Source organism: Trifolium pratense, linkage group LG3 (genome assembly GCF_020283565.1).
Source record: "Trifolium pratense cultivar HEN17-A07 linkage group LG3, ARS_RC_1.1, whole genome shotgun sequence".
NCBI classification, from domain to species: domain Eukaryota; kingdom Viridiplantae; phylum Streptophyta; class Magnoliopsida; order Fabales; family Fabaceae; genus Trifolium; species Trifolium pratense.
In genome coordinates, this window is record NC_060061.1 from 50,405,568 (window position 1) to 50,418,333 (window position 12,766).

Consider the following 12,766-nt stretch of genomic DNA (forward strand, 5'->3'; position numbering starts at 1 on the left):
TATATACCCTTTTCATCTAGGACACCTGTAGATAGGAAAATTGATGCTTTAAAAACATTTGAGTATTTTGAGAGATTTCATATTGTACAAGTCTCTATCAAAATAGAGATTTGGGGAGAAATGATTAATAACTATATTGCCCTTGTAATATTCTATTTTAAAATTGACAAAGACTATTGGAAAATGACTAATATTTTAGGTTCATGATATTTTATTATTTTTGTGCAAAAATAATTTATATGTATATGTATATGTATGTAGGGGAATTAGGTAATGGAAAGGGAATCACTTATGGGGAGATACATAATTTGACAGCTAGGAAGAAAATGATGGATCAAAGAATGTGTCATAGTTTATCCACACAGTTGAAAAATCTTAAGAAATGGATTTACTAATAATCATGGATTTAAACAAGGTCAATTTTAATGAAAGCTGTAATAGATCACTTTGTTTATACGAGTGGTCTTGTTATAAAGCCAAAACTTTTCCATTGTTTTAATTTTTGTTGTAACTATATTATTGATATAAAATATCCACCTATTTTGTTAATGACTAAAATTATTCACTCGAATAAACTTAATATTGGTTTTTTGAGTATTGCAATTATCAAGATATTGCACATAAATGGTTAGATTAATTTTTTATTTGAAAATAAGTTAAGGGTAGGAAAAAAGATACATATATAGTAGAGTAGTTACTATAGATAAGAAATACACGTATAGTCCTTGAATGACAAGCACAAGTCCTTATCAAACCTTGAAGATGGAGTAAAATACCAAAAAAATTAACTACTTGAAGTTTTAGATTTAAATATAACTTTATCACAATTCTTTTACTTACATTTTGGTTCCTCAATTATGAAAATGCAAACAAATGTATTTTCTGTTAAAAAGTATTACATCGGTTGCGAGATAACTCAAATATATGTTTAAAAGTGAGGTTGAATTTGATTACCCCATATTCTGTTTAAAAGTCCCACAAATGTAGTTTTGATCACCACATATTCAGGTCATCTGTTAAAAAGTCCCACAAGCCGATTTTTTAGGATTGGGTTAAACTTAACTCTCAATTCTAAGATTTTCAATTACAATGTTGCTGGCAAAGAGCTCTAAAAGAAGAAACTAAATGATAAAATTCGAAATCATATCATATTTTTATATTAATTTATATTAAAATAAATATCATTTTAAATATATTTTGTCTATGAGTACTGGTATCCAACATGATGGATATCAAAATATTTACCATTATATATTATGGTTATATACAACATTTTAAAACTATAATTACATGTGCTTAATTAGATGATATTTTTAACTAAGGTTTTCAAAATGGAAAACCAAATTTTTTTTGAGGGGACAAACACATAAAACTAGTGCATTAATTGGAGACAAAGCATATTAATTATATGCCAAAGTTATCAGTATATCTCTCAATTCTTAACATCTCACAGGACCAACCTATGTTTTACTTTTTCATTTTTTTAAAACATTTTTAGGCCAACCAGCAGGCAATATATCTTCTGATTGATATTATTAAATCTTCATTCATGCAATCTGTTGCACCCAATTTAACTTTTGAAAAGAAGTACACATTAATTAAAAGAAAGAGAGTGCATAAATGCATTATTGTTCAAAATCAATGATCCCAATTATGTTGACACCTAAAGTATAACAAATCAACCAAAACATTGATCTTAAATGGTTAATGAACTCTCCCTAAAATGAATCGTTTAAGAGTTACTTCGCAGCTGAACTCTAGATTAGTAGCGTTCTCTTCCACCAAATAAAAGACGAATTTGCTACAAATATATAACTACAGCATATAACTACAATTGTCCTCATTGAGATCAATTAAATTCTGAAGGGCAGTAATGAATTTCAAAAAATTAAATGGTAAAAATTTGTGTACTTAAAAAATCTCAAAGTCATAATATCTTGTAATATGTCCTTTTCATCTTTACAGAATGAGAGCCTTAATCTCTAATGTATGGCAATGACAAAATTATGCCATGAAGAGAAAAAGATAATAAAGAGAGCATTGCTTTATTAGGGGGTGTTCATTGTTTGCTTATGAAGTATACCAATAAGTGGTTAGCTCCCTAATGAAACTCATGCAAAAAATGTAATCTTCACACAACTATATATAAAAATAATGTTTTCAATTAACAAACAAATGTATGCTAAAATTGTAAGCTACACACAACATATAAAAATAAATTTCACATTAACAAACAAATGTATCAAGCGTGCTACACTTTTGCCATTAAATTAAAATCCACATGCACTCAAGAATGAGAGATCACTACTTTCAAAAAAAAAAAGAAAAAAAAAGAATGAGAGATCATTCGGATCTTCCATAGCTTGATTCTTTTTAGTGATCGTGCGAATAACTACAAAGACTAATTTCTCGAATCAAATATATAAGATTACAATGGGCTGCAACACTTTTCCTCAAAAGTTTTAACACCACTGCATTTTTAGAACTGAATTCAAATTCAAACCCTTATTTAAGTCGGAAAGACTCGAACTATCTCTTTGGTCTCTCTAGCTTAATTAACACGGTAGTTTCAAATATGAATCCAACCTAATATAAATATATTCCATCAAAACTTTAAATTAAGAATTTTGTTGTATATCTATATAATTTTTTTAACTCGAGAGATTAATCTTCAGAGTAAATATCAGGGATGCACCATGCCAAATAAACAATTGATAGGCGGCAATGGCATAGAGCTCTTTCTATCTCTCTCTCTATAGCCTCAATACACGTGAAATTGAAGTTTAAAACCAAATGAGAAAAGAGAGAGAGAGAGAGAGAGTATATTATGTGAAGTGGAAGCAAAATATACAATTTGTACCACATACAATAAATAAAAGATGAAGAATGATTACCTTGTGAGTGAAGTAAAATGTATCGAAAAAGACAAGAATTGAGTCAAAGACAAGAAGACCAACCATCCCTCTCTTTCTCTCTTTCATCACTCTCTCTTTAGGGTCCCCCTCCAATCCGTTTTCCACTCTACCTATATCAACCAACACAATCCTCTCTCTCTCTCTCTCTCTCTCTCTCCCCAATGCGGCATATTCAAATTTTAAGCAAACCCCACAAACAATCACTACCATCATTACATTTTTCCCACCCCATGAAGCTTTCTTTGTTTGTCTCTTAAAACCATCATTCATCTATATAGCTTTCTCAAAGATCTCTTTCAAAAATCACTTAAAACAAGAAAAAAGCACTTATTTCTTCATAAGAACCACTAGACTTTCTCTCTTTTTTTCTCCCTCTAATGCAAATGAGGAAACCTGATTTGATCATGGCAAAAGAAAACAACAAAATGAACAATAATGTTAACAAGAGCAAGCTAAGGAAAGGGTTATGGTCACCTGAGGAAGATGAGAAGTTGATAAGGTATATGATAACTAAAGGACAAGGTTGTTGGAGTGACATTGCTAGGAATGCAGGTCTTCAAAGGTGTGGCAAAAGTTGCCGTCTTCGTTGGATTAATTACCTGAGACCCGATCTTAAACGCGGTGCATTTTCGCCTCAAGAGGAAGAACTCATCATTCATTTCCACTCTATTCTTGGCAACAGGTACAACATTCTATTTTCATTTTCACTTCAACATTTCATACTTGGTTGGACCGTTGATCATCTAACTAGTCCACATCGTAGTTTTAAATTGAAGTTGCATCCGTAATATAATGTTGTAAAAATCTATGCAAAATAACTAACTACAATTTATAATTGCGTGCACGTGTCTGTCGTGTTTTTATTTTACCACAATGTAAGCGTTAACAACGTAATTAGAACTATAACCACAATCTAAAACCATATTTCAACGTGAGAACGTGACAAGGATACTCTTAATCAAGAGATCTACGTCCGATCTCTCTCTAAAAACAAATTATCTCGAAGGAATGAATGATAGATACATGAAACCTTAACAAAACTATACCTACGAAGAATGAAACCTTTGAGAGATCCAAAATGAATATACAAGAATGATTTTTAAAAAGTATACAAACAATGGATGAAATGTCTTTGAAAGGAATTAGTTATTTAACAATTAAATGGGTATATGAAATTTAATTTTCATGGATATAAATGCATTATTAAAAGAGATCCTAAAATGCACAAAACCTTTTAAAGGGTTTGTCAAACAAAAAAAAACCCTCTAATAAAGGGAAAAATGTGCACATTTGAGATTTTATCCTTTAAAACAACTCTTTTAAATATTTTCTTCTGAAATTAATTTTCCAATACAAGTTTAATTTACATATGCATGTTCTATTATACGTGCGAAACATTTAATTTAATCATAAAAAAGAATTATTTCTACTAAACCATTCTTTTTTGACAAACTAAACCATCCTTTTTTATTATTGGTTTTTGGTTTTAACCATCTGATTTACAGGAGAAAAAAAAAATCTTATTTTGACTAACTGCTGCTAATCTAGACCTTAATATTTTTCCAGTAAATTTAATTGAATATAATTTTATAATTTTTCAAAAAAATAATTGATTGAAAATTTGCTTTAGTTCAATACTCCAATTGGCTGCATTATTATTATAATATATAAAATGACTTAGCATAAAAGCATGTCTGGGTTTGTGGCTGCATTAGGCATTAATGTCTATAGCTTTAAACTTAAGAAATGGTCTGACCCATAAAGGGTTGATTATTAATACTTGTAAAAGACTTTTTAATTACGCCCCTATTTTATTTTTATTCCTTGAATTTATTTTATGGATTTATCTCCATGTAACTTCTTTACCCAAAAAATGTAATCAATAAAAAATTGATAAAAATATATTATATTTCCTAAGTTGTTAAAAAGACTACAATTAATTTTTAAAGTCCATGAATTATGCATATTTACTACTTTTTATTTAATTCATCAACTATATCTATTGAATTATTATACAAAATTCCTTATAGAAGTATCAAATGAATTATAATTGATAAAAAATGAGAGTGCTTCTTCAACTATTAGTATTTCTATTTTAATAATTGTAACATATTTTGGATATAAATGGATTTTGGATTTTTCTTCTTTCGGCTTATTTATTTTTTACTTTGAACAATCTCAGATGGTCTCAGATTGCAGCACGTCTCCCTGGTCGCACCGATAATGAAATAAAGAATTTTTGGAATTCTACATTGAAGAAGAGATTGAAAACCAACAATAACTCCACTCCATCCCCAAACAATAGTGACTCATCAGATCAACCCATATTAGATGTTTTTGATATGAAAAATAATGTGATCATGCCAATTAATGAGCAAGAACTCATGACATTGTGCATGGACTCCTCATCTTCAACTTCATCATCATCCATGCAATCCATGCACATGCATGCTATGGTTTTAGCTGATCAATTTGATCCATTTTCCTTGTTGTCTACTAATACTCGTTATGACATGACAACAAGTTTCCATGATCATGACATGCCAACAAGCTTAACACAACAAGTTGGAATGGTTAATGATATTGGGCTTAGTGATGATTATGGGATTTTAGATGCTAACAAAATGGGGTTATTAGAAAATGATTTTGAACTTCCTCCACTAGAAAGTAGAATTAGCATTGAAAACAAGACTGCACCAATTGATCATAATGGGAAAAACCATATCAACCACTTCAATAATAGTTGCTTCAATAATACTAATCACATTCAAAATTCCAATGTAGAGGACTTGTTTGGGTTTGGAAATCATGGGCAAGGGGAAAATTTAAGAATGGGAGAATGGGACTTAGAGGGTTTAATGCAAGACATATCCTATTTACCTCCCCTTGATTTTCAAGTTTAAGTATCCTTCCATTAATTCTTTGGAATTTCCAATTCCACTATCATCTTTCTCTCCCTTATGTCTTTGTGAAAATGGGATCCTCTACGACCTCTCTCGCTTCTTCCAGAAAATCTCAGCTTTTGGATTAATTGATCATTGATAAATAAAACTATCAACTGTTAGATTAATTCAACAATTGAAATTTGACTGTAAGAAATAGACGAATTGAAGAAGATCCAATTCTCTATATTGAACCAAACACCTTAAGGAATATTAGGCACCCATTCTTTCTTGTCTTTAGTTCTTCCAAAATGTAAACAAAAACAAACCCCTTTTGCTTGATACATATATATATCATGTCTTGTCACACACATTGTTATTTTTCTTTCTTGTTTTACAAAATTGTAACCAAATTGTATTGTAGTAGATCTATATACATAGTTTGACAATGAAAATTGCCATATGTGTATAGGGTAGGATTTTTTTTTTTGTTGCATTCTTTAATTTGTGCCCTTGTGGGTAATTTCTTTGTGAAGCATTTTATATCATTTTTCGGTATTATATAGATTTGTAAAATAATCAAAGGATCACATCTTCAAGAGAAATGTGAATAGAGGTCATTTAGAGATTTCAAAAGAGGCAGAATAAAGCTATATAGCTTAAAAATGTATGTATCATTGTTTATAGCACTAGGAATAATGTGGAGTTGCAAGTTGTTATATGTTAGTGTTAGGTGGTGTACAAGATGCAATTGTAAACAGTATACACACCAATAAATATCAAATTTGAAATTCATTCACTTTGTCTCTCAGTTTATAGTGTGGTTAATTACTCTCCTTTTTTCCCCCACCATATATACAAAGGGTATTGTGAATTAAGGAAAATCAGTTACAAACTAAAGTTGGTAAAAGTTTAGGAAGATTTTGGGCCTATTTAGATAAACAACTTATTTATAGCTTATAATATAAGCGCTTATCATGATAAGTGTTTATATATATAAGCTTACTTATTTCTATAGCAAAATATAAAATAAAGTTAAATAATTTTGTATAGCTATAAATTGCTTACATAAGTTATCTTGAAAAACTAATGATATTAATTTGAAAAAAGTTATGAAAAGTGTTATAAGCTATTTTTATAAGTTCTCTCAAATATACTAACAAAATTTATGTTAGTAGATAAATTGAAATAATTCAACCCAAACAGGTTGATCATCACAAAGGGGTTCTATTAATATATGGTGATTCAGTATTTCACAAATATCAAATATCAAACATAAAAATTGCACTTCATCTATACTATATATATATAAACAGGATACATGAATTTTTGTGTGGACTTTTCATAATACCAACAATACCCTTGATTTTTTTAGTAGTAACAAAAATCTTTTATTAACAAACTCACTATAACATAAGACACATTTTTTAGCAGTAAAATTTTTTTATTAACAAACTTACCATAACATAAGACATTTTTTTTTGGACATAAGTTAGACACAGGCAGAGGCACGGTGTGCCTGGCCCGCTAGTGGATAATAATGAAAACATAGACAACTATTGACAACAGAAGAGAAAAGAAAAATGAAAATGATGATTCAAACTATTTGAGCGTTAAATAGTCTAAAAGTTAAATTTTGAATTTGAAATTTAAGAAAGAAAATACATTATGAAATATTATGATAATGGAAAAGACAATTTTTTGAAAGAAAAAAAAACCCAGTACAAAGAGGGTATATAAGAAACAATGGAAGTGCAAAGCGTAACGAAACTTTTTTCTTTCACAACTAGCCTCAAGTGAATCGACTTTATAAAGCCCAACCTGTTAGCCCAAATAATACAACAAAGCAATCGTAAAACAATTTTGTAATACAAATTAGGCAAATGCTAAATAGTGCCCCCGGGGCACTCTTTAAGCCTTTAAATAGTAAGTTTTTTATAGAATTTTTCTCGGAATGCGTAAAGTCAACGCATTGAAAATTGTAGTGTTTAACTTTTTGAATAAAAAGTTTCTTTAAATAGAATGCTTAAAGAGTGCCCCGGGGGCACTCGTTAGCAAGACCCTACAAATTAATTACAATAAAAAGTAAGACTTATTAACAAAAATTACTCGTTTCTTCAACGTATATTTATTTATTTATTTAAAAAACTTTCATTTGAGACTTGAGAGAGTGAAAAGGTTTGGCGGTTTGTTTTGCGTCAAATCCATCACGGTTTTGCTGGCACCATTACGACAGACAAACATGATTATGAAGCTCAATATCAATAGGACACCGTACGTGGTTTCCATATATACACTTATTAATGGGGCTGTGAAGAGCTAAATGCCATTTTCAAGTGCACATGCAATATAATATTAATATTTCTATATAATAATAATCTCTTCAGATTTTTTTTGTTGATATTTTTCATAAGATGCACTTTTTCTACTAGTATATGATTCTTACTTTTTTTTATTTAAATTTTTTATTTCTTAATAAACACATTTCTAATTATTTTAGGTTTTTAAAAAGATAATCGGTACAATATATCTCATGCGAGTAGGTTATAATACATGATATTATGGTCCATTTTATTGAGAGGATAAGAAAGACAAAATATGATATTTTTTTATACTCAAGAGATAATATACAATGAGTAGCATCTTGCGCTCCGCGCCACCTTGCCTTCATTTTTGCCAGTTTGTATTTGCTGTTTTTAGTTCACTAGTAAGGTTTGACGTGCCCCCTAGTCATTTATAATCCTTTTTATTTTAATCTATCGAGGGTTTGTAGATGTACCATCTTATACGATAATGTGACCATGTTAAACCGAAGAGTGACTCGAAAGTGCATCAAGCATAAAAGGGAGAGAAGATTGAAAAAACTTGAAAATGCATCGAGCAGTTTTGGTATGCTTTTATCAAAGAGCTTAATACACACCGGTAATTTGAATTGTCCTATCTCAAATTTAATTTTGAGATTAACCACTTGTGAACTCGATCGGACTGCAGGCCATCACCATCGAACAGAAAAATTATCAATTAAATATTATTTTTTGGTGACGAATGAGATTGAAAATATGGAAGCATCAATGAGAAATCTAATCTAATCTAATTATGTAAAAGGAGTATGGATGCAGAAACCCTAATCTTAGCCTATTAAATGTTGTTGTCAACTAGCAAATGATGAATTTCTCAACGATGTAGAACTGATTAACTACTTTGTACTTTCTCAACTAATGTCCATTATGAAAGCAATATAGTACGCTAAGAGCAAGTTTTTCCCACCAATCCACTAATTAATCTATGAAAATTAGTGAATATAGTAAGAGTAGTGGAAGCCGGACTACTTCTGTACGTTTCCGCACAATCAACTTATATAATCATTTCTCCATAACTACACAATGCATTTTGTCCATACATATTATGGCAGACAATTGAAAATTATCTGCACCAATTTACATTTCAGAATTTTTATGATGATTATACTTTTTTTTCTTAATGTTTTTCTTTATAAACAAATTTCATTGTCAAAAAAAAAAAAATTATAGTTAAGTTTGAGTAAATTATTATTCAAATTAGTAATCGATTAGAATACTACCAAAATGATTGACATTTCTAAGTTAAAATATAAACTATGAAAATCTACAAATTATTGATGGGTATTTAACCCTCTCACTTCGTGCAGTAGTGTCAACCTGTCTACCATATTGAAAGTATCGAAAAATTAAATCTACTCCGAGTATAACCAAAATTTATCTACATGCCGCTTTCATAGCAATGGCTTTTAGTTGGGGTCGGGATATCTAGTGGTACATATATCATTTATGCCGCTTTCATAGCAAATGACATTGAAATGGATCTTTGGTTATGCTCACTGGTCTACACTACTGCACGAGTTGAGGGATAGACCCATTTATTTTCTTGTAAGTTGAGTTTCTTAATGAGCATGTAGCGAGATATGTACCTTGGGGATGAGCATATACATTATCTCAGTCATTGGAGTGTAACAAAGTGATCTGTTGAAACCGCTCATTTTTACTCGTGTTACACCATCTTGTTCAAAACATCAAAGATAGTTGCAAGTTTTTTCATTCGTTATTGGTATCTTGATGATGATCGAGATTGTTATAGGGTCAGGGCCGGTTCCGATATTTTGGAGGTCCAGAGCAAATAATACAAATAGACCCTAAATAAAAAATATATTTTTTTTTAAAAAAGAACATCATTTATTTAAAATATAAATGACATCAATAATATAAAAATAGTTATATTCTAATCAATAATAAGAAAATACATTTTCAAACTAATATCATTAAAAATTGATATTGTTTTTAATAAAAATTGCAACATAATTTTAGAAATTAATTTTTTATTTTAAAAGAAATAAATTAAATATTTATTTTAAAAGAAATAACAAAATATAGTTTAAGAAAAATAAAGTAGTAAAATTATCTATGGATTATAGAGTGATTGTATTTATAGAAAAAACTTATAATTTTATAAAAAAGAACACAATTTTTTAAATAATTTATGTAAAGTTTAATATGGATGGATACAATTATTTGTTGGTGGTATGGTAGTAGTGGGTTCAATTTCCACGGTCTATTCTCTTACAATAAAAACAAAATGAAACAAAAAACAAACTATGTTGGGAATCAAACACGTTCGCTCACCCCCATGTACAATATGCTGTCCACTAGGCCAATTAGGATTTCTTGAAATTTATCTGCAAAACTACTTGTTCTATTTTTAATATGTTGGGCTTGCAAAAAAAAAAATTTGAGGCCCCAATTTTTTAGAGGGTCAGGGCAAGCAGGGCCCTAGCCCAGGGCCCAAAACCGGGCCTGTGTAGGGCATTTAGGGAAAGTGGCAAAAACACTTGACATTATTTGAGAGTTGGGTCTTGAATTGAATATTAGTAGACTAAGATCTTCTGATCTTCATGTGATGACAATAAAGTTCGTGAGAGGTTGTTTCGTTGGACATTGAGAGGTCTGCTTCAGGGGTGAAATTTTTCGAAGAGGTTGTTAGTCGGGATAAAAGTTTTATCAAGAATTTGGTCATGCAGATAGCTGTCAGAATTTGGTCATGCAGATAGCTGTCATGATTGTTGAGTGAATTTCTTCTACTTCGATCATGCATGAGTATGGTCATACTTTTTTTTGACCTAAAGACATGCCAACCGGTTTACATGAGTAAGACATCTCCAGTTGCGGTTTATTGTAACTCGGCAAGACCCAACCTCTACGGACTCCACTGCATTTCATTCGCACCAGTCCTCGTCACAACAATTTTCTCCACAAAATTATTATTTTGATTGATTAAATTCCAAGTCAGCATGTCAGATAAAAAATTGACCTAAAATTGTTCAAAATTGAGAGTGATGAATTGAGAAACCTAAAAATGCAATCAAGGATATACTAAAAATGCAATCAAGGATATACTATGAGACTTAAATTCATCGTTTCAACATGTAGTGGCATCATATCATATACTCATAATGTCAACATGACAACATCGAACGGACATATGCACTTAATCAGCTCAGTTGCATTATATCTATAACAATATATAAAGGGGATAGGGGAATTTGGGCTGGATTTTTTTTGGTCAATTTTGTCCTTCACTATAATTTGAAATAACACATAACAATAATATCAACAATACCCTTGATTTCTTTAGTAGCAACAAATTTCTTTTTTATCAACAAACTCACAATAACATAAGACATATCTTTTTTTTTTTAAATAAGTTAGAGACAGGCGGACGCGGAACGCGCGTGCCTGGCCCGCTAGTTACTATTAAATAAATAATTGATTAATATAATTTCTCTTCTGCAAATTTTAGTGTTCAATGTCTCACAGCTGTTGCCATTTGGTTTTGAATCTATATATGAATATTCTATACTACTTGTACAGTTGTACTGCATGACCAAAAGTGAGGGTAGCACAATCTTTCAACTTCCGGTGCCAACAAAATTAATGGAAACAACAAAACTAGCTAGTAATATGGTAAGCGGCTTGGTATAGTGGTGAGAGGTTTGGTAGTATATTAGAGATTTTGAGTTTGATCATCAGCTTCATTATAAACAAACAAAAATTAGTAATATGCGCGTTCTCTGCATCCAATAGCATTATAGTTTCGTTTTGTTATATTAGTTACAATAATTGTTAAGTTTTAAATGCAGTTTTGATCACATACACACTTCATATTATATAATGTCAAGTGTGTGGCAATCATCAGACAAGTGTGTATTAATTAGAGTTCGAACTCTAACTTCAACAATTATAATATTCATACTATTTGAGTTATGATCACGTGGACAACATGCACTCCATATATATTTTAAGTTTAGCACACTAAAGAGAAAAAAGGTTTAGCATGCTACTTAAAGTTGAAAAATATACTACGTCTATATTGTTAACTTTATATGATTTCTTCTGGATCTGGTTTTATATGCTTTTTAAAAGAAAAATCGTATATATAATTTATAAATATTTGTCAAAAAGGTATTCCTATTTTTTATTGTTAAAGAAAAGAAGTATTCCTGAAATGTACTATAAACATAGAGGACATGGTGGACAACATCGTCCATTTGAGTATTTTACATAGGAAAGACTACTTTTTGAGAATTTTATATAGCTTGAACGCGTGGCTGACACACGAAAGTGGAAGTACCAAACTTGAGCAATAATTCCACTAAAGAAACACCTTTATGCAATAAAATGTATAAATATATAAGCAGTGTCTCCGGAATTTAGGAGGTCCTGTGTAAAATATAAAAGTGGTTCCTTAACATAAAAAATTTAATTTTTTTTTAAAAAAAAAAAATTGTCGATTTAAATTGCGTATAATATAAAAAAAATAATTTTTATTCTTGTAAACATATAGATTATCAATATTAAACCAATTGCATCAAATCAAATGGGATAAGAAATACAAAATAATTATCTTTGTATATAAGTCAAAAAGGAACCTCATAATCTA

The 12,766-nt window shown here is 30.0% G+C and overlaps 1 protein-coding gene across 1 annotated transcript; it reads left to right on the forward strand.

Moving 5' to 3' along the window:
- Positions 1–3,018: 3,018 nt before the first annotated feature.
- Positions 3,019–6,592, forward strand: LOC123916146 (transcription factor MYB83-like). The gene is made up of 2 exons (XM_045967526.1): positions 3,019–3,597; positions 5,098–6,592. Exons 1-2 carry the CDS (start codon positions 3,293–3,295, stop codon positions 5,816–5,818), a joined length of 1,026 nt encoding a protein of 341 aa, XP_045823482.1. The 5' UTR covers positions 3,019–3,292; the 3' UTR covers positions 5,819–6,592.
- Positions 6,593–12,766: the final 6,174 nt, after the last annotated feature.

Bases quoted from the DNA above. Each gene is read 5' to 3' on its own strand.
- LOC123916146 (XM_045967526.1), top strand. From the start codon at position 3,293: ATGCAAATGAGGAAACCTGATTTGATCATGGCAAAAGAAAACAACAAA. The intron at 3,598-5,097 runs GTACAACATTCT...GAACAATCTCAG, and splicing joins CACTCTATTCTTGGCAACAG to ATGGTCTCAGATTGCAGCAC.